The 23,066-nt window shown below is 36.0% G+C and overlaps 3 protein-coding genes across 5 annotated transcripts; all 3 read right to left on the bottom strand.

Moving 5' to 3' along the window:
* Positions 1-469: 469 nt before the first annotated feature.
* On the bottom strand, positions 470-4,859 carry LOC117626943 (ubiquitin carboxyl-terminal hydrolase 3). Its single transcript, XM_034358778.1, has 9 exons — positions 4,648-4,859; positions 3,623-3,754; positions 3,430-3,468; positions 2,936-3,041; positions 2,062-2,120; positions 1,868-1,942; positions 1,716-1,764; positions 1,522-1,598; positions 470-799 (listed from the first exon to the last, which is right to left on the bottom strand). The coding sequence occupies exons 1-9, from the start codon at positions 4,720-4,722 to the stop codon at positions 701-703; spliced, it is 711 nt and encodes a 236-aa protein (XP_034214669.1). The 5' UTR covers positions 4,723-4,859; the 3' UTR covers positions 470-700.
* Positions 4,860-8,813: 3,954 nt separating this feature from the next.
* On the bottom strand, positions 8,814-9,692 carry LOC117628913 (AP2/ERF and B3 domain-containing transcription factor At1g51120-like). Its single transcript, XM_034361456.1, has 2 exons — positions 9,154-9,692; positions 8,814-9,039 (listed from the first exon to the last, which is right to left on the bottom strand). Exons 1-2 carry the CDS (start codon positions 9,690-9,692, stop codon positions 8,814-8,816), a joined length of 765 nt encoding a protein of 254 aa, XP_034217347.1.
* Positions 9,693-12,753: 3,061 nt separating this feature from the next.
* On the bottom strand, positions 12,754-16,032 carry LOC117629385 (probable enoyl-CoA hydratase 2, mitochondrial). 3 transcript variants are annotated; one of them, XM_034361951.1, is made up of 8 exons: positions 15,611-16,032; positions 15,336-15,505; positions 15,027-15,101; positions 14,291-14,381; positions 14,131-14,182; positions 13,699-13,802; positions 13,536-13,612; positions 12,754-13,185 (listed from the first exon to the last, which is right to left on the bottom strand). In XM_034361951.1, exons 1-8 carry the CDS (start codon positions 15,777-15,779, stop codon positions 13,009-13,011), a joined length of 915 nt encoding a protein of 304 aa, XP_034217842.1. In that variant the 5' UTR covers positions 15,780-16,032; the 3' UTR covers positions 12,754-13,008. The 3 variants fall into 3 exon arrangements, with proteins under 3 accessions (XP_034217842.1, XP_034217843.1, XP_034217844.1); XM_034361953.1 differs by having other exon boundaries at positions 13,012-13,194; positions 15,611-16,024; XM_034361952.1 differs by lacking the exon at positions 15,027-15,101 and having other exon boundaries at positions 12,818-13,185; positions 15,611-16,023.
* Positions 16,033-23,066: the final 7,034 nt, after the last annotated feature.

Genomic DNA, 23,066 nt, shown 5'->3' with positions numbered 1-23,066 from the left:
TTTAGCTGCCACAACATTATCTTGGGAGAAATTCTTGTGTAGGGCTGCCTAGCAGATCTCTCACGGAAGAGTGGGCTCTACATACGGGTTTCACAACCAGACCCACCCTTAATCAACTCGTAAGCTAGTCCTAACGTAAAGGACCAAGCAGCGCAGTCCTGGCAGCACATTCGAAATGGTACACAGAATGCTTAAGATCCACCATCATCAATGCCTTTTGACGTTAGTGTAAAAGGGCACCATCAAGCCTCCAAATATTCTGAATACAACCCATCTAATCTACCATGTACGCTCTCACATCATTGCAATAGGCACATATTCCATGCCGACAATCAAACAAACTGTTTTTACAATCTAGGGAACTAAAAGTTGGAAATCAGTTCGCGTTTGGTTTTCAAAATTCCACTTGCATCTACCATACACAATCATTTCTTTTGCCAGGATCATTACCAATACATTCAGTACCAGGTTAAGCAAAACTGAAAATCTATCCATATACCCAACAGGCTTGGCCAGTACATCAATGCTATGATCAGCAAAGTCTAAAACCAGTTTAACGCTAGTTGAGTAAGCTTATGCTAAGATGCTACCACACGTGTTAACAGGGAAAAGGAATTGTTCAGTACAAAGATGCGTACATCAAGTGCTACTATTGCATTAAACTTTGAACCACCTTTGAGGGGCACCAATGTGCTCCAACTTAAGGAAAGCCCCCCGATTTCTTCGAAACTGCAATGACATTGAAGTTGAGGGAGTCAGGATTTTTCTGGATCATGCCCTGTATGACTTTAGCTGCATCCTGTTGAACAATAAAAAAAGCAATCAAATACATGAAAGGGTCAATGCAATGGACTATAATCAAGGAAAAAAAAAAGTTCCATTAAAGGATGCGAACTGCACATAAAGACTAAATCAGAAGGGCCAATACGCTCCTTTGCCCATATTGACACACTTTTAATTTTCTAAATCAGCCGAACATATGCGAATTACCTACTCAATATTTTCTTTAAAATAAATTTTCCAAGGCATGTACGCATGTGCGGGAACAGAGACTTGCTCCTCTTCGCATATTTACTCTAAACCAAAAGCCAGTATGTGCACAATCACCCTACCCAAGCCTGCTAGGAGGAGCTGCTGGCCTCAGCATTTTCTGGTTCAACATGCTTAGGTTTAAGACTTGCAGCTTTACAACAATCTCAAAGGTTTCTTCTAGACTTGCACTCCAAAATAAAAGCATTAGAACTAGGGGCATATTTGAAAATGTTTACGCTTTGGTTTTTTTGAATCAAAGAAAAATAAAGCAGATGGAGATGAGAAAGAGAACATATATAGGAGACGGGAGGAAAAGAGGGGGGATATTATAACAAACTATTTCATCTATCTTCATATGCTTCTCCACCCTTTATCCTTAATTAAACAAAATAGATGCGGAACAGATTAGCGTTGGTATATGGTTTGGCATCCCTTGTGTTTTCCTCCCTTTATTTTTAAATCAGAACGCATCATGGCAATTTTAGATACCTGCAATAGACTGTTTGGTGATGATGGACCGTGAGAAATTGGACCTGATTTTCTCCCATCAAGCTCGTAAAGTTCCCCTACATAGAAATTTTTATTATTATAGAACAATAAGATCAAAAGGACTGAAGATACATCTGAACATGGTAGTAAAGAGACACAAAGACAGCGATAGATAGAAGAATTTAAGCATGTACCGTCAACACATGAGAAGCAGATAAAGTGAGTGTCCACATTATCTGATGCCTGCAAAGAAGCACAAACCATCTGAACCAAAAGAAAGAAAAGAACAGAGAAAATATTGGCACTTTATATAATTTTCTCTGCTACTTTATATATAATATATCACCTCAGTTTCACCGCCAGTAGCTGCTACTGAATGAGCAACTTCCATTTCTCTGTCCTTTTCAAGGAATGCGGCACGCTAAATGTACAGAAAATAGATGACAATGACAAGCAAGAAAAATTTCTTATGCTCTATATGAAAAGGTCAAACTGAAAGGACAAAAAATGATGTAGAGAGAAAGGAAAACAAAATAGAACCTCCGATGGATCCATTGTTGCAGTAGTTTTGAAAAACCTATCCAAGTATGACTCCTCAACTGAGAAAAAGAAGCACACACCAACAGGAAAAAGTAAAGTCACAAAAGTTTAAAAATAAATAGTAAACAATTAGCCAGAAAGAAGTTAAATAATTGGCTTCCGCTCTGACACAGAAGTTTGATTTCAAAGGCTGTGTACTTAAAAAAAAGCAAGGCTCATTCCTCCAATGGTGTTTATTCAAGGTAACAACGATGGCATCTAGAACTGCCTAATTTCAGGACTGTGTGTCCCTACCTTCCAAGCTCATTTCTCCCATGGTATTAGTTAAGGAAACTGTGTAGTTTTACGACTGTGTATCCTACCTTCCAACTAGGTGGTCCAAGTACCTGTAGTGTCATAGTTGGAAACTAGGATGGCAGACACCTAGGTGGTAGATACCAAAGAAACTCACCTACAAGGTAGCTTAGCTCTATCTTTTTAAAAAAATACTTTTATTGATCAAGGTGATCATGCAACTGTTTTGCATTTTACGGAATCATTGGCCTCCCTTCCTCCCTCCCTCCCTCCAAAAGAAACAAAGATTTTCCAGCAGCCACTCAAAAAAGATATGGCACACCTTAGCATCTATGAATCACCAGCAGAAATTAATACTTGTGTGCAATATACACCCTCCCTCCCTCCCTCCCTCCCTCCAAAAGAAACAAAGATTTTCTAGCAGCCACTCATAAAAGATAAGGCACACCTTAGCATCTATGAATCACCAGCATAAATTAATACTTGTTTGCAATATACACCCCCAATGATGGAGAATGCATAATTGCCACGCATCATTATAAATCCGAACTCGTCCATCACAGGAAAATTGTAAACTTACCAAGTTTGATCTCGGAAGTGATGTTTCCTACAGCATGTAGAAGCCCAATAGTTCCACAAGCATTTCCCACGGTTTGTTTCAAAAAATAAACTCTACCTTTGGGTTCCTACAACCAGAATATGATTCAAAGGATCCAGGTTAAATTATACAACTCAAGATCAAGACACCAAGTAGCAACTACCAAGTGAAGAAGTATACATGTAAAAACCACCTGATACAGTTGAAAATAAGTGAGCAAGGTAAAAATTCATAAAGTATGGTTGATTATGAATATGAATTCAACATAAAACTCTTCTATAAAAAGTTAATCTCATCGCATGAACATGAAAATATGCATCCCCGTACATGCACACACAGAGGGGGGAGAGAGAGAGAGAGAGAGAGAGAGAGAGAGAGAGAGAGAGAGACAGACAGATCACAATCCCAATAACATGCTCAAGAATAAAAGATTTTCGTTTTATAGAGAACATCTAACCAAATTTCCTTGCACTCACCCGTTTCTCGTTAGCCTGCATCATTCTCTCTTCTTCAGACTGAAAAGAATGGAAACTTCCCTCAAATCAGGAGACAAGTACATTTTCATAAAGTTAAACGAAAGAAACATAGAGCAGAGAACTTATGATCAACAATAATCACCAAACAAAAATAACGAATAATTACTTTTTAGTTCAAGGAACGAAACAGAACCTGAGAGGTTATAGGATAAAGAAACAGCACAGCAAGTACAGGCTTTGGAACCATTTCCAAGAGTTCTCCATCCAACCCATAAACGTCACAGCATTCTGCCTCATGCTCTGGAAGACCCAGACCCCAAAGGAACTGCATTGAAAAAATACCGTTTCTGACATCTAATTTGGTAGTTATGTATATTAAAAATTACAGAGTGAGGTAACCTTTCTTAAGGACATACAACGGATTTTTATTTATAAAGATATCACCTTTATGAAAAATCAACAAACTAAGTTACAAGCATTTAGAACAAACAGCAGTGCATGTAATTAAAATGAAGAAAAGTACGGTTTTTAATTTGTTCTTTATTTTTGGAGGGTTCTTTTTTAATGAGCAATAGCATGCTTTCTCAAGAACTTGATCATTTTACAATACGGCGATATTACTTAACTTCCCAAACTAATTCCATCCCTCCTAATATAGCAAATACGTCCCTTATGTTGAGTACAAATCATTATCATTATTCACTAATCTCCAAAATTGATTTCTTTTTCAACTTTTTTATTAAGGTAATATTCACTAATTAGGTCTCCCTCAAAGCAAAAATTTCATTACAAATAAAAAGGAAAATTATCATACCTCTTTGCCAAAACATTTTCCACTACAGAAACTAAACAGATTCTCTGATAGAGTGGTTTAGGGTCAGTTGAAACTACTATAGAATAATTTCATTTCAGAGTCTCAGACCCAACAAGTCCTTGACTAATTCCAAAAACCCATACTATTTTTATCACACAAATGAAAAAAAACAACTTTTAAATGACTTTTTAAAACCCATGTCAGACTAATCGAAGCATTCCATTTTCCACATCAAATACGCACAAGCCCTGGCTCTCCGTCTGTTTTCTAAGAAAATTTATATACTTTTTTTATGATTTTATTTTCCGAAGTTTTATCCAGAAACAAACAGTGCATAATCCGAAGAACACCAAATAATTATGGGTTTTCTTTAATAAGAAAATGAAGGAGATTAATTGCATTACCTGGTTCATAACATCAGGGTTAGCTTCAAGAGGAAGCCATCTCTTAGCCGATGGAGTTTCATCCGAAGTAGCCATCGCTTTTTTTTTTTTTTTTTTTTCTCTCTCTCTCTTTCTCCGATTCGAATTCTCGTCCCTTTTCCTTTCCTGAAGTTTTACGCTAAGCAAACTAGGAGTTCAGGATGGCCCTTCAGCTTGTTGCTTGCTTTGCTTTTATATATATAGGTTTTGGGCGGTGGGTAATTTTCAAGAGACTCAGGCCTTGCCCAGGTCATTTCTAGGCCCAATAGTGATACATAGGTCCACCAGAGTTGTTTTTTTGTTTGTTTTTTTTTTTCCTTCGTCAAAAAAATCATGCTTAGGGTGTGTTTGGCACTGCACTTAGGATTGCCGAAAACGTTCTCAAATGAGCAAAACCACTTTTTATAACATTGAGTTGAGATGGACAGAAGAGCCTTTGGCAGTTTGGAAGTGATTTTGAGAGTCATATTCCAGTTACACAAGCATATTTGGTAAGTGCTTCTTCACAAGCATAGTCGAGGCAGAATGAGTTACTAATCCCCCAGATTTCTTACAGGATGTTTTGTTCATTGATTCTATGTAATTTCCTTGTTGTGTACGGTTTTGGGCATCTGTAGTACTCTTTCCTATCCCAGAGTTTTCCCTTTCTGTTTTCTCCGGGAAGGTTTTAACGAGGCCGCGCATTACATGCCTACTATTCCTCCCTTCTAATGGAATGAATCAACCTTTTCAAAGGAAAAAAAAAAAAGCATAGTCGAGGCAAGTTTTAATGTGCAAGAAGCATTTTCAGTTTCCATTTTGTGTCAATAAAAGCATTTCCTTATCTCCTAGTTTACTTCCAAACCATTTTTTTTTTTTTTGGGTTTCTTATAGGAAATTAATTCAGTGTAATTGGCTCTAAAGATCACGCAAACAACAACGACAATGATGGTTCTTACATATTTTTCGCCCAACTGGCTCATCTGCAGCTGAAAATATGACTCACAACTAAAAGAGAAGGGAGAAAAGTTCAAATGATAGACTGCACAAACATAATAACCAGTTGATCACATGAGGCTGTGGCTTTGGGGTTTGATGAACTCATCTCCACGCCAAAATATCTTTGGCTTCTGTGTCATCTCTCCTCCCTGCTTTGCATCTGGGCTCTCTGACCAAAACCACATTTATAAAAAGTACTGATTTTTTTTCAGTCCCTATGACTTTGATGAAGAAAATCCTTTTCTTCTCATCAGAGCTTTAAAAGAGAACAACCACATCTTTCTCCACCATTAACATTTGCTTCTTGAAAAATTTGCTAAAAGTTTGTAATCACAAGGCTCTGACTACTCTCCCATTATTCATACTTAAAATTCCACATCCATTAAGATAAATGCCTTGAGATATTTTTATCACTGTGACTTCCTCCAAGCTAGTGCATCTCCCGGGTGGTCAGTGTGCCACAACATATTTCTTTAGCTGAAAGAAAGGGAAGGCTGGCTCATGGACAGTGATTAGTTAGACAGGTAGCTGGAACGCTGCAACGAGAACAAGGCAGCAGACCCTAGCTGCCTCCTGAGTCCTGAATGCAGCTCGCCATCCACAAACATTCAGTGATGGTAGTTATCCCTCCACATCTCTGTGATGGTACATCTACAAACACACGCTCTCTGTCGCGTATTTCTTTTGCATGAATTAATTTCATCATTTGAGCAACCTTCTAAGTGACAGCTATTAATTTCATCATTAGAACTTAGCGCTAACAATATATCCTCGTCCATAAACCCTTCCATTGTGGTGTAAGATCAAGGGAGTATATAGAAGAGTAGATAAACAAACAACAAATGATCTGATATAAGTAAGCAAATGAAAATTGCCTACATTAATTTACATGAAATAGTTATGGTAAGTCCAACCAATAGGTAACTAGACCATTCTAGCCTGTGAGTCACCAACAAGTTTATTTCATTCATTATGTTCAATTATCACTTCTTTTTTTTTCTTCTGGGACATGAGTTTCCACTTGAAACTCTGAAAAAGAAACAGGGTAGCCTACAGTTCCCACAATTCTTTCTACTTTCCACTTCATATTAACAATGCATTTCCTCCAAATAAAATTGCAGAACATCTATAAATATTTGAACAAACAAAAAATGATCTGCACTTCATTCATTCATGTGAGCAGGCAAATGACAATTGGCTATATCAATTTACATGAAACAGTTATGGCAAGTCCAAGTAACATCTCTTAACGAGAATATTCTGGCCAGTTACTCACAGATAAGTTTAAATCATTTATTGTATTCAATTATCAGGTTTTTTCTGAGACATATATGAGTTTCCACTCTGAAACTCAGATAAAATAAAAAATAAAAAGTAGATAAGTTATGCAGATATATGGAAAACAATAATTCCGCATAATAAAGGTAGCCTACAATTTCCAACCATTCTTTCTACTTTCCACTCTATATTAAGACAGCATTTACTCCAAACAAAATTGAAGAACATCTATAAGGTTAACTACATTTTCTAAAAAAAGTTTTTAACATGAAGGAAAATTAATCTATTTATTTAAAACAGAAACATTAATGAAATGAACATGAATAATGAGAAGAGGGGGCATGTAATGAAGTTGGACGGAAGATGACGAAACAGAGGTGTCCATGAAGTTGAAGGTTCCAAACAAGGTAATAGAAGGCCAAAAGGAGTCTATGGCACAAGACAGTGAACTAAGACATGCTTCCACATTTTAAATGATAACAAGGCTCTATATATATTGTTAATGGCAACTGATGAACTCTTTGAGTTGTCTTTCCTTATAAATGACAAGACAGTTCTCAGCATACACAAATTTCTTTCTCAGCAACGAACGGTTTATTGGATTCACTGAAGGTTCTAATGCTGGTTTGTCATTGCCTTTTATTCTCAAGGTGTCCATTTACTAGATTAAGAGAATTGGTTCCTCCAGTTAAAGTATGACTATTTATTGCAGAGTGCTGCTGGTAATTTGCTAGTACTACTACGAAAAACACCTACAAGGACACAACACAGAAACTGTGCCCTTGTTTTAATTCAAGGACGCGACAGAAATGCACCCTCTTTGATGGTGTAAGGACGCAGAAAGCACATCCTTAAAGTTGGTAAGGGATTTTGAAATTGCATCCTTGTACAATGAAAAAGCATGCTCAAAATAAACAGAGGATGCTGAACCTGTGCCCTTGTATTTATGAAAAAATGTCCCCGAAATGGAGAGAAGACGCAAAACTACATCCTAATTTCTCCAAAAAGGAGTCCTCAAAGTTGATTGAGGATAGTGAGTATCATAAAAATAAAAAAGCATGCTCAAAACGAATAGAAGACGCATAAACTACATCCTGGTTTCTCCAAAACAGAATTATAAAAAAGTGTCCTCAAACTACTAACGAGCAGTTATACTCCAACCCATCTGAATGTGTTGAAGACCCATTTTTATGTGGACTAAGACTGAAGCCCCCTATCGGACTGATGAGTAAACGGGAAAATTTCTGCTGCCATAAGGAGAAAACCTTGTTCTCATCTTTTGTGTAACTGTGAACTATGCCTCTAAGTGGATTGTTTTCCACTATGCTTCATTCATCACATAATGTTTTTCTGAAATCTAAAAATATCATCAGAACTTTGTGTCTGCATACCATTTTTCATGCTAATCTTGAATCAGAAGAATTAATTATTAGCTAACTGTGACCAACATGTAAGAAAACTGCCTTTTTCTGTGAGCAAATTGTTTCGGAAAAAAATACAGGATCAACTTTTAAAATTTGTCGAACCTGTCTAATTGAAAAATTATAGACTTATATCTGATTTAAAAGCTATTTAGATTATATTGCGCAATTCTCATAACCTATATAAACTGTACGGATCTGCATATAAAAGCAGAGATGGTCCATTATGCTGCTGATGGGCAGAACTGAAATGACATTGATTAAAAGTTTTAGGACAACGTATGACACAGCTGAAAAAAATTTTCCCTACTCAATGTTTCCCATGACCTACAACTAAAATGAAAAACTGCTCAAACCATGAAGTTGACTTGACAAACAGACAAGATGCAATAAAATAAATCCTATTTTCCCCCAAAAAAAAAAAAAAAGAACAAGGAGAAAAAAACCTCAAAATGGGATTCTGGCCGGTGATTAACCATTAATCTCCACACCAAATAGCTTGAATCCTTTCTTAGTCCCTTTTTGCTTGCAATCAGCCTCTAACTCTATGGTACTGCTTCCTGAAGAATGCTCTAGGACATAGTTTTCCCCATTGCTTCTTTGATAGTCTATCATGTAAACTTCTCTCCCGAGAACCTCCCCTTCATACTCGCATCTGTAAAACATTACTATGTCTTTCTGGTTCAGGTTATTCATCCTGATAAAGTGTCCCCAGCCATTTGTAAACATAAAGTTCCGTGTACTCTGCCAATATGAATATCCAAATGTCCAAGAACGGCCATGTTTATCATAAAAGGTTAATTTAACGTACCTAGCTTCATCTTCTCCTGCATTGATGATGCCTTCAGGTGGGGGAAGGTATCGAAATGAAAATTCCCTTGGGATCAGAAAGCACTTGTGAGTGACATCTCTATGAGTCAGTTCCTTCTGAAAGAGAAAGTGATATGAAATACCTTGTTCATTCATGAAGGTTGTTGTTCGAATTCCCAAACCTGATGAATGCCTTGAAAGAAAATTCATAAGTTTGGATGAGTAAGTTTTATCCTTCAACATACTCAGAATTTCCTCAGTTGAGTACTGACTTTGGAATATGCTCTCTTCAGCACTGTATTTACTCCAATGAAAGTTGAGTGGGGTATCACCTCTTTGAAGCTTGACGGCTGCTCTATCATAAGCAATAGCTGCCTCTTCCTCCATCTGATATGCCCCAAGCCAGTATGGCTTGTACATATAGGAGATCCTAGCACCCCAGTTACCACTTTTCAGCAGACTTACCCCTTTGAATCTGGAGGAAGGACCTCTTTGTAACACCATGTCCACCCTTGACTCAGATACAAACTCTGCCTCCATTGACTCGGGGGGAAGGGGGAAGAAGGAGAGAGAGAGAGAGAGGTGTTCACAAACTGAAGACAATGTTGACAGCAGAGAAAAACTGATATGGTGAAATATGCAAGGCTGAAGTCTATTTAACAAGTGGCTGTGTTGTTGCTATTTAATAGTATAACACATACCAAAGCTAAAAAAGGAAATTTGAGCTATACACAGATAAATCAATTTTGTATTTTGAACTCATCCAAGGATATGCAATTTTGGCATGGATTATAGTACACAAGAGTTCCAAATTGTGATCCTCAACTATGACAACAAAAAGGATGGTGCAAAACATATTCTTGCAGCAGGAAATTCTTTTATAAACCTCATTGTAAAAAGGTATACAGAATCTGTAATGGCGTTTCCATTGACGAGGAAACATGTCTTTCAATTACAGTCATGCTTTGTCCATCATAACAAAAAAATGCAAACACCAATTTTATTTTTTTAGGGAGGGGAGGTTTAGATTAGAAAACCCTCTAATTTTTAGTTTTTTCATTTTTTAAAATCTAATACTCTGAATTTTCTAGCCAACTCTGTTTTTTTTTTTTTTCTTTCGTTTCAATAGAAAATGCCATCAATTAGACAATCCTTGTCAATCTGGCATACCAAAAACCATTTTTGTTGGCTCCTTCAGTAATGTTGTGAGTGGGATGATTAACATAAAGCAACTTGCCAATTGAATACACAAAGAAAAATTGTAATTGCATGAATAAAAAATAAAAAAGTCGTAATTATTTATATGTAGGCATAAACTAACAAATTAGGTTTATCTATTCAGAATTTATTCAGTTTCCTTCAATGTAAAATTTATCTTTTTAAGTACTGTATTTAATTTGATAAGAGAGTGATTAGATAATAGAAGATGCACTGGTCATACATTCTATAAAAGCTCTGGGACCAGATGAGACGTCGAAGTTGTTTTTTCAACAGTTATGACTTATTGTTCCTACCCCCAAGGGATAAATGATCCTACATTAGACCTAATTTCTACTACTAGTGATCCTAATAGAGTAATGAAATGTTTGTTGTACAAAATAATAGCAAAAGCTTTTGCAACAGCACAAGAAAAATCATATTTTTGTGAAGAAGCATTGTCGTCGTAAAAGTCATTTTCAACTCCGAACTTCCACTTCTAACAAAGACGACGATTGCCTAAGTCTTGGGACAAGTTTGTACGGATGCTTTCATCCCTTGGACTGAATGAGGATGTCACCATATTAGTTGTACAACAGAATCCAAGTTCCCCGTTGTGATACCCTGAATCCCATATCGATAAAGCATTGGGGAGATCCTGGGTACCTAAGTAAGGTCTAGGAATCCAAAAGTGACCTTCAGCTAGCACTTTTGGATGACGCTTGAGTCGTTACAAATGGTAGCAGAGCACATTGCCTATGTGGGACTCATGGGCCATGGCTATCATGACAGTTCCTTAACGACGAGGGAAGAGGCGCCACCATCCATGCACGATGGTAAATCGTTGGGGAGGATCTGTGGCCTTACCTAAGGTGTAGAGTCCAAAAGTCAACTTCAACAAGCACTTTTAGATGAGACCTTAGGTTGTTACATCCTTAACTTTCATCGCATAAAAAAATTTGCAACAAAACTCTCTGTTGCCATACATGCTCTCTTCCATGTAATATATGATGTTTTATATTTCTTTGTAGCTTTGGTATTTATGAGCTCTTCTTCCATACGAATATGTGAATCAACAGGGAGAAAGCATAGTAAAATGCCTCAGCGAAAACTACAATAACCATGATGGCAGGCACAAAGATTCAAAGGTATTTGCCAAACAATTGAAGGGTTTAGGGCAATTATTTGGGGGTTGTGACAAGATTCGAGGCTTGACCATGACTATCGGATCTTAACCGCCATCACAAACCCAGGCATGATATATATTTTATGTTTTATTTATTGCACAAATTTAATTGACTAAATTTTCAATTTGATCCAAAAATCGGTGTATAATAATCGAAATTGTCATTAAAAAAATCAACAGTATTGATGACATAAAATTTAAAAGAAACTGAAAAATAGTACCACTATTATTCCCAAACAACAATTGTTCTTTCCATCCTCTCTACCTTCTCCTTCCCTTCCCGCTTCCCTAACTCTAGCCCTAAAACACATGCATGTATAAACCTCTTTGTTCACCCCTTCATAGGTTTCTTAAGAGATGAAAGGAAAAGATTGAAAATATTCCCAATGATACGTTTGTTAAATCAAAATTGGAGAAATTTACCCAATTTTTCTGTTAATATTCTAAATCTTACTAAATCAATTAATGCAAAACATAATGTTGGTTTTTTTAGGAATGATATGGTGGGGTGTAACTGGAAATTTCTACGAATCTTACCATCAGGTTCCTTTTGGTTGAGTTGCAATGATTATCAGCATTTCACAATTTCGATGTTCTTAACAATATGCTAGCAAATATTCATCTCTTGTAATGTATACTGTCTCAAATATTCTTTTCGATACACAATTCAATGTGGTGGTTGGAAGTTCATCCATTGTTTCAGTTTGATTTCTACAACTTTGTACAGGAAGTGTAAAATGGCTGGAACTATGTTTCAATACCTTTGGTTCTTGTGTTCTAGTGTGAGGTGTGTAGGACCCAACAAATGAGTTGTTATTGAAGATGGGCAACTATGCTTGCAGTGTAAGATCTCTCAGTTTTTTTTTTAAAAGTTTGTCCTCGTTAGTAATTTTATATAAGAGGAAAGTTGTTAAAAAAGCTTTCAAAATGGGTGGAAATTAGGACTGGTGGATGAAAATAGCGTCACTCCTAATTCAATTATAAGGATATCAAAAAGCAGCAATCTGTCGCTGTAGGTCTTATGCGACGAAATGTTGGTCTTAGATGGTTAAAATGATTTTTGCCATTGATTTCAAGCATGAATCCCCAATAAGCTTAAACTTAAAGGGGTCGACTTCTAGCACAAACTTTTCACATCGAAAACAATCACCCTCTGTCATTGTGAACGGGTTTCAGTGAAGAGATTCACCACTTTGTCATCGAATGTCAAAAAGAAAGGACCTGAAGAGTGAATTTAATTGACTCATTAATAAACATGTTCGATAATTCCAAATGCAAGTAATTTCTCATAAACCCATGAAAAACATTTCATCGACCTCTAAATTCATTCAAATATAGAGATAACGGTAAATTATGATCATATATAAAATTAGGGCCTCCATGAACCAGTCCTTTTCTCATTGCTGACAAGTAACTTTATTTTCATAACACAAATAAACTCATCCAAGACAGATTTATTGCAATTTTATCGTCTTAATCTCCAGTATACCTTGGCTTGCGCTTCTCAGCAAATGCTGCTAGGGCTTCCAAGCGATCATTTGTGTTCAAGGTTTGTTCATAGCATTCTTCTTCTAGTGCCAAAGCTGAGGTCTTATGTACCTCCAGGCCCTCGTCAATAGCTTTTTTTGCCATCCTTACTGCTATGGGACCCTGCTAAAACTATATTTCAAAAAATTTGATTGCAACCATTACTTATAACTTTTTTCTTTCTTTGCTGAATATGACAATTTTCTAGTTGATCTTAGTTTCTACAGTCAGGATTTTTCTTTTCCGTGCACGTATTATAATTTGGTCATTAAAACAAAAGAGGCAATTGTTCAGTTTTCACATGATAAAGAAGTTTCAGCTATAGACATCCACTTTGATAGAGATTTTAGAGTGTAGATTTCATTTTTAGATTGCTCTCAACTACAAGTAACCTTCCCCCATCGACTAGAAAATAGAAAAGTGAAATAAAATAAAATCTCAGTGAAGCTCTAGTGGATCAAATAATTTCATACCTTCTCATTTATATTACGAGCAATTTCAAGTGCCTTTAGATGAGCTTCACCAGCAGGAACACAGTAATTTACCAGACCTGCAGTAAGGTACAATCTCGCGTCAAAAGAAATAAAAATGAAAAACAAAACAAACGACCAAATCAAAGCTTTGGAGTAGACATACCAATCGACATTGCTTCTCTGCCACCAATCTTCCTGCCAGTGAATATGAGTTCCTTTGCTAATGCTTTTCCCACAATTCTAGGAAGTCGCTGTGTTCCACCTGCCCTGTGAATGGACGTAATCAAGAGAGGTTGATCTGTCACTTCAAGAATAATTCCAAAGAACGGAAAGAAGAGAAAAACAATTGAAAAAAAGAAAAGAAATAGTAAAATAAGAAGTAATTGTGTGGAAATTTTTTTTTCCACAAAGGTAAACGATATCAATAGTTTGACTGGGAATTAAAAGCCTCCCATCTGTTATGGGATAAGCGTCTGCTTATAAATTCTCTTATAAGAAGTTGAAACAAAACAGGAGGTTGGGTTCGTCAAACAAGATGCAGGTGATCTGCAGTCCTTTGAGGAGTTTGAACTCATTACTGAGATTTAGCACATACCCCGGAATTATAGCAAGTCCTGTTTCTGGCAAGCCCATCACTGCTTCTTCTCCTAAGCCATATATGGTGGGGAAAAAAACCACAGACTAAGCATTATAAAGCATTTAAGTAGCTTGATATTTCAATGAGCACAATTGCGATCAGTATAAAATGGAATTACCACATATCCGGAGATCACATGATAAAGCCATTTCAAGTCCACCGCCCAATGCTGCTCCTTCAATAACAGCAATAGTAGGAATACAAAGTACCTAATTGTATTAATTTAAGCACGTCAGTTAAGTGTCAAACAGAAAAATGGAACCAGGACGTTTTATGGAAGTGAACATACCACACTAGACACCAACAGCATGATAGAGTAAAATTAGTACATATATTGAAGTCTCAACATATCCTGGACATGAGTATCTATGTATTTTTATCTATGTGCACAGTGTTAATATTACATGTCCACCATTATACAACACTCATGTATGCATATTAAGTGTCCACCATTATACTACGTATGATACCAAAACAAATGCATTTTTGGAGTGTTGTACAGAATCGGAAACACTTTCAGCATAAGAATGAGCATATCTCATCATCAGAATCTCACTATCATGATTTGAACACCAGATCAGTGCAAATTCCACATTTTATAATAGCACATTGTGCATTCAATTTGACTACACAAAAACCAACAAGAAACCTTGAAAATCTTATTGGCAGATTTAATTATAACTCTGCTCTCCGACCTCCAAAATGCAAATTGAAGGAAAACCTGCTACCCTCTGGGACAGGTGAGCATACCAAGTTCCAGCTATGTCAAAACCAACTACTCAACTCCAAAAGATGTTCCAATTATTATCATCCTCAAAGAGATTTTAATACAAAGCAATTGTAGAAAAGGTAACCTCCAAAAACGAGAATGTGGCACGCAGCGTATTGACAAAATCTCGAACTTCAGATGAACTCATCATTTTGCGTTCCTGTCAATCAATTAAAACGGAAGGACAATTTGACTAGTGAGGCACTATCTTCTCCTGTGTATATGACCACAGTTCAATACAACTTAAGTAAATCAAAGAAGGAAAAAAAATTAACAGAAAAGAGTTACAAGCATAACTAAGAGAACTTAAATTTGAAGAGTTCTTTACACATCCAACATAAATTTCATTCGAAACATAACATTGATTCGATGAAAAACATAATTAAACTCCTACCTTCAAATCCGCGCCAGCACAGAATACCTTGGGCACTTTGCTGCGGATCATCAAAACATTAGCAGAAGAGTCCTTACTGATAGCTTCAAAGGTATTCTGCAACCCTCTCAGCATATCTTTCCCTATTGCATTTCTCACCTCAGGCCTCTCCAAAGTAACCTCAACAATCCCTGTTGCCAAAACAACCAAATCAGTTTCTGCTTTGTGGGTCATATAAAATAGGCATAAACAGAAATAACCCATTTCTTCTTAAGCAATTTGGAATTGAAATTTACCTGAATCGGAATCAGAGAGTCTGTGAAGGCTGACGGAGTGAGAAGGTGCTTGATCCAAAATTAGACCGCGGCGAGCTACGTAAAGCCATTGCTGACTCTCTGGAAATGCAGAGGTTCTGGGTTTGTAATGTCTCAGTGACCTGCTTACGGCTTTCAAAGCAGCCACCATTTTCTTTCACAAGCTCAAGCTCAAGAGGTTCCAGAGTAACACAAATCTTACGTTCGTCAATTGGAGGGAACTCAGCGCCGGACTCGGCGGTTGGAGTGGTTTGTCGACGGTTGGAGTTCAGTCGGACTAGTCAGCTATTGCGTGAGTTTGAGAAAGAGTGGCATAGAGATAGAGCGCCCTGGGAGGAGAGAGGACTTCAATACAAGCGTAATCAAGTAAGTCTACATTCAATTTTTTGTTAGGATTTTTTAATTGAGTGCCTTTTATTTGATTCAACCCAATTTTTTCACACGTAAACCCAACATTTTAATGAATAATAGACTTTTAATTTCACCTTTTTCTTTTTGTCAAAGTTAAGAAGGAGTGGAAGAAAACTCACACACACGAACATAGGTATGAGCCTATCCAACTAACACCTTATTAGTCAATTTCGCCCTTATTCAAACTGACTCGAACTCGCTTCCGCAATCCTTTTTTTTTCCTTCATAATTAATATGTTTTTATCTATATGTGTTCTATATTCTTAGTTTTAATTAATAAAAAAGGAAAGGAAAAGGAAAGAAAGTGGAGAGATGGAGATAACTACCACATCCTCGAAAATTCTACTTAATTTATTTTATTCGATGGATACCTTAATTTTGATGGGTCTGTGCATAGTACAGGTAAAGCTGATGCTGCAGGGTTTGTTATTCGTGATCACTGGGGAATTGTTAAACTTGCTGGCTATTCCTTTGGGTTATTGTTCAGTGTTGAAGGCTGAGGCAGCAGGTTTAGAGTTTGGTCTTGCTACTGCACTACGATTTGGTTTTAAAAATATTCCTGTTGAAGGTGATTCACAGGTGCTCATACGTCTGCTACGGTTACACAAAGACTGGTCCTTAGCGAATTTAGACGTTGTTTCGGGATATTCGTACGCCGGCTACTCAAGTTCATGTTTTCAGTTATCTTCACATCTAGAGCTTAATTTGGTGGCTGAAGCTTTGGCGGCTATGAGACATGCTAAGGAGTTGTTCGGTAACATTTTCAAGGCTTCGTTTCTATTTTCTATCAAAAACGCGTTCGGTATGTCTTTTTCATTTTCACTGAAATTGTTTTCTAAAAAAAAATTCAATCTCATGTACAAAAACTGAAAACACAAAATTATCGTTTTCATTTTCTACCCAATATATTGGTCTAATTGCCTTCTTTTTTTCAAATTTTTTTTTGTTGTTGGTCTGATTTCTCATTTTTAATTTTTTTTTTAAATTTGTCTTCTTTGTTTTGTTTTGTTTTGTTTTTTCCAATTTTCAGTTTTGTTGTTCCACTTCATTATTTTATTTTGCCACATCAGTTTATATTAATTTTATGATAAAACCATCATATATTATTCACTTTCATTTATATATAAAACAAAAGACAGAGAATTGTAAAACATTCAAAATACCAGAAAATGCCCTTGATTTACAAAATACCAGAAAATGCCCTTGATTAATGCAAACATGAAAAATTGAAATTATTAATTCAATGAGGATAATATGGTAAATTCACACTTTTTCATATTAAAAAAAGTAAAATTAAAAGGGATCATATTTTTATGGAACACAACTACCTATTATCTTTTTTAATTCTTAAAAAAAAAAAAAGGCCTCTCGCTGGTGCGTGAGTGCGTGCAAGAGGCTAGTATTTATTTTAAGAATAATGCTACTCTTATCACATTTGTATACCACATTCTCATACCACCTTATGTGGCAGATGAGATGGACAACACATCAATTAAAATTAATTTAATGTTTTCTTATCTTTATGATTTATTGACACTTTTAATTGATATGATTGTCCACTTCATCTGCCACATAAGGTGGTATGAAAATGTGGGATATAAATGTGGTAAGTGTTGCATTACTCTTATTTTAAACTAAAGATAATATTATTTTATTATCTAGGTTTTTCTAAAATTAGAATTTTTAAAATTTTTAAAATTATACATTATTATTCTCAAAGTATACATTTTTCATTGTTTGTAATAATTTTAGCCTTTAAAATATCAGAATTTAAAAAAAAAAATTGGACATAAATTAGCAAAAATATACTTGAAAATAATTCACAAATTATTATTCTTAAATTGTCCTACCAGACACATTTTCACTATTTTTATTTTTTGAATATGTTTTCCAATTAATCTACCAGACGTATTTTCGAATTCTGAAAATGCAAATTCTTTTTCTCGTTTTCATTCTTATAAAATATTCTTAGAAAACATTCTCCGAAAATGTTACTGAACAGGCCTTAATACTTTTTCCTCATATTTGGTTTTCTATTCTTCCGTCATATGTTTCTTTTGAAATTCATTTTGATATGAGGTCTTTAGAGCAACTCCAGCGAGGAGCACATCCTCTATTTTGGGGGAGAAAAAAAAAACCCAGTTCCAGCGAGGAGCCCAAGCCTGGGTTGGGAGTGGGACCCACGAAGAAGGGCTGGCCCGAAGGCAGCTCTAGCCCGAGTTCGAGCTCGAGGGGGGATGACGTCAGCATGCGCTCCACCAACAGCTAGAGGACATGTGTCGTCGTCTGGGCGCTCCAATCGCCTGCTCTCTTCCAATCCAACAGCTGAGCTTTTTTTTTTTTTTTTTTGCTATAAAATTATGAAAAAAATACCAAAAAATTATGGGATTTTTTTTTCTATAAAATACATACCAATACTATTCACTTTCAACACTAAATCTTCATACATTTTCTTCTACTTATACTATTATTTGGGCTTTTTTTTGCTATAAAATTATGAAAAAAATACCAAAAAATTCTGGAATTTTTTTCTATAAATACCGACCAATACTCTTCACTTTCAACACTAAATCCTCATACGTTTTCTTCTACTTCTACTATTATTTACTTTTTACTCAACATTTTATTCACTTTTAAATTGTATTTTTATTTATTATCTTATCCGAAAATTTTATCCGATTGAGATATGAGTTTTATAATAAATATTGACACGTACGAACCCAAAAATCTTATTAGAAAATATTATCCAAATCAATTGTTTAGATAAAAAAAATTTGTGAAAAAAACAAAAAAAATGAATAGTATTTGCCATTTGCCATGGCAACGGGTGGAACCACACATTGCTTTTTACAAGGGCAGCTACTATTCATGTGAATAGTAGCTGCCCTAGTTCCCCCCTTGCCATGGCAAATGGCAAATGGGTGGAGTTGCTATTAGGGAGTCCGTTTGTAACTTTCTGTTTATCTTCTTTATAAAAAAACAAAAACAAAAAAAAAAAAAACCTACCATGACAGGACCCGATCCAAATTTCGCTTTGGAATTCGAGTCGGATCCTGTGCGTGTCCGACACTTGGCGAATGTCGGGCACAAATGACCTATTTGCCCTTCTAGTTACAAACTTAATTTCAATTTAGCCTTGACTTCTACCGAAAATTCGGCAGAGTCTCCCCTGTAATTTGTTCAATCCCAAAATTACACCTGTCAAAACGAGCATGTATATTTATACAACCAACTGCCAGTATACTCAAATATACATTCCAACAGTTCAGTTCTCAATCTAGGGCAACATATCAGAGCAATTACTAAGAGTTTACAGATGAGTTAATCTTTTTACAAAACAGAACTTCTATATCAACGGAAGGGCGCGGAAGACGGAAAAATGGCCCGATGGTGAATTTCTGTGCACGTTTACAGCCTGGGGGCGCAAAACATTCAAAAATGTGAGTGGACAAAAATAAAGGTCTATAAAATAGCATATGAATACACTAACCCCCACTGTAAAAACAGTTATGTAAAACTGAATATTTAAGCTTCATTTGAATCATACTAAAATCAATGCATTCACATATTTATATATGTATATGCCAATCATATTCAAGATCAATAAAATTCTCTTAAAAACACTGTAATCAATTTAAAACTACCACCTAGGTGTACCCCTTTTATTCCGTCAATTCCTGATATCCGTCAATTCCCCTGGCAGGTCTCGGTGACACAAAGTCAACCCGAGCTGTAAACTGGCAGGATTCAGGGGACCGTAGTCAGCCTGATCTGTATTTCTGGCTCTCACGGTCCGGGCATCCCCGAATCTCGTGAGGCAAATGTCAAGTGCACTGACAAAACTGAAGGCAAACTGGATGTCCGTGGACATCGTCATATCCGAAGGCAACATATACTGAAGGCAAACTGTTTCTATAATTGGGTACATAAGGTGGCTTAAGAAAATATAAAATTTCTGAGAAAATATAAAATTTCTGAAAGATCTGATGAATAACTGAATTTTTATTAAATCTAGAACTCTGCTGCCATTTTATCTGATAAATATCTCAATCTTTACTTTCCATATCTTTTTAGAATTTTAACTAGGCAACATATAAATAAAGATATTTAACTTCAACAAAACATGCTAGGAAAACCACAATCAATAAAACTTATTCAAGATCAAATAATGAAATTTATTTGCATAAAATCACTTATAAAATAAAAGTCCACTCACTCCTGGTCCGAGCTAGCTAGACCTCCTGAAGGTCCCTCCTGCGGGTCTGTCTGGCCCCGGGTGCCTGGTTAAACCACCATGAATATTTAATTAATAAAACTGCTTGGTATAAGTATTTAATTAAAACCCTGACCCCCGGCTCCTAGAAGTGCGTGCACTAACGTTAAAGTCATTCTTATGCCCACTTAAACATTTCAGATGGTTAGAACTGTCTTAAAAGACTTGAGACTTCACTAAGTGATAAACTGCCATATTGGTCAATACGGAACCTCGTGGGGTCCACGACCTCCAATTGCCAATCTGGGAGTCCCTATAGGTTCCTCACATTTAAATACCCATGTCCTGCTAGTCTAGTCTTAATTGGACGGTCGGATTGACTACGATCGTGTAATCGCATAATTTCTAAACCCTAGCCCTAGGGTTCGCGATTTCAGAGTATCTGGGACTCCGATTCACAATCCGTTGAATCCTACACGATTCTAGAATTATCTAGAATAACATATCTGAAATTGAGTACGATTCAACGACTCAACAGTATTGAACCCGGAAATCGCACAATATGAAAAATCCGTTCGAGGCTCAAACGGTATCCAAATTGAGATCCGCGAATTCCTACGCGCTCGTGACAACCTAAGGATCGCATCAAGACTCAGTGCCACTGCACTACGCTCGCCCATGAGCCGCCACACGCGCTGGCAGCAATGGGTGTCTAAAGCGATTACGCATCGCCGGAAAAACTCAAAACCACGGCTCCAAACTCCTACCCTAGGTATAACACCATATTTGGAACCACTTTTATTCTTGGACCTACCCCAAAAACTGACCGGAAGTGGCCAAACACGGAGGCCGAAAATCGGCCGAATTCCAATTTGAAAACCGAGCTATTTACGATCAAAATCGATGCAAACCTATCCAACCATCAGCTAGAGCATGGAAAATACCTAGAAAACCATACCTCACCCGTCCGATTTGGTGGCCGAATGACAGAGATTGAAGGGTAGGAAGTTCTGTTGAATCCGGCGACTTCCCTTCGATTTTTCCGGCAATTTCACGGCTGGCGTTGGAGAGTGGTCGGAGCTTGAAGACGGAACCGATCTGGTCCTGTTGGCACCAACGGCAAAGGCAGAGGTGGTTGGTGGCGGAAGTTCTGGCGGCTGGAAGGTGACTGGAAGGGAGCAGCGGGAGAGGAGAGAGAGAGAGAGAGGAAAACTAAGGGAGAAGAGAGAGAGAAAGGGATAAAAATCTGATTTTTCTAAATTACTGCTTTGCCCATCATGGTATTTTAACCGTATTTTCTTCGTTAAAGCTCCGATTCGAGCTCACTTCGTGTCTACGGACTCGTTTCGTCGCGCTCTACGTAACGGCGTAAGTGGAATTGTCAAATTCCTTTTCGGTCAAAAAATCAACTTTTTCTTAATAAAATATTCCAAGGGCAAAATCGTCTTTCCTCAAAATAAATTACTAATTAAATAGGAATTTTAGTTTTGGGTCATTACATACCACATTCTTAGCGGTTATTGTATTTCCTCGCTTGTAAAAAGTAATTATATGATAACATCATAGTAGGAACTAGTTATTCTTATAATAGGTTAGAACGGATGTGCTCCCAACTCTATACCCGAATTTGAATTTCCCTATCTGTAATTTAAATTAGATTAAAGTAGTATGTTAATTCCAACACGGGAGAATGGTGAAACATTCAAAATACCAGAAAATGCTCTTGGTTAATTCAAACATTAAGAATTGAAATTATTAATTAAATGAGAATAATATGGTAAATTCACATATTTTATATTTTTAAAAAAATTAAAATTAAAAACAAAATCAGATAATAGGTTCTACTTTTATGGAACATAACCACCCATGTTATCTTTTCTTAATTCTAAAAATAAAAGAAAAAAGAAAAAAGAAAATTAATTGGCACATGCGTGAGGGGATAGTATATATGGAAATTCAAACAAATTCAAACTATCTCCCAACAAATTATAATAGAACATTAATGAAAAATAATTTAGGCATGCGCCAGTATGAAATTTACAATTTTAAATCAGATTCATGCATGCAAATCATTCTTTATTGTGAATAGATTTCTATTAGGACATTTGACAATTTTGAATTAGATTCATGCATATATACAAATTAATCTTTGCTGAAATGAATTCCCATTAGGAGAGATTTGACAATTTTAAATTAGATTCATGCATATATACAAATTAATCTTTGCTGAAATGAATTCCCATTAGGAGAGATTTGACAATTTTGAATTAGATTCATGCATATATACAAATTAATCTTTGCTGAAATGAATTCCCATTAGGAGAGATTTGACAATTTTAACTTAGATTCATGCATTCTAATCATTCGTTGTTGTTATTATTTTTTTTTTTAATATTACAGAGGTTATTTCGGTTTACCAGTTAATCAAATAATTATTCTTTAAATACGGTGGTATCAGACAATTTGTGAAAACACATTGTTTTCAACAACTTTGTTAGTTGCTTCAGCGTCTCGTCAGGTAACCATTGACCTACTATATCACTTGAGCATGAACTTTCTTGTTTATTTATTTATTTTAAGGATCACTGTCATACAAATTCATATCTTAGGATTTCATTACTGTTTGTTTTCAATTAGACGCATTCCAAAGAAGAACGATATGAACAAACAGTTCCCAGACCTATAGCGAAAACCTTATTTTCATAATTATTTTCACAAATTTCTGATTTAAAACATAATTATTTTCATATTTTGATATCCATTTAATTGATGTAGTTTTCAAATAATTTTATTCAGAAATTGGCTTTTCTTATT

Source organism: Prunus dulcis, chromosome 5 (assembly GCF_902201215.1).
Source record: "Prunus dulcis chromosome 5, ALMONDv2, whole genome shotgun sequence".
NCBI lineage: Eukaryota > Viridiplantae > Streptophyta > Magnoliopsida > Rosales > Rosaceae > Prunus > Prunus dulcis.
The sequence above is the reverse complement of the archived record's forward strand: the minus strand, read 5'-3'. Positions and strand labels throughout refer to the sequence as shown.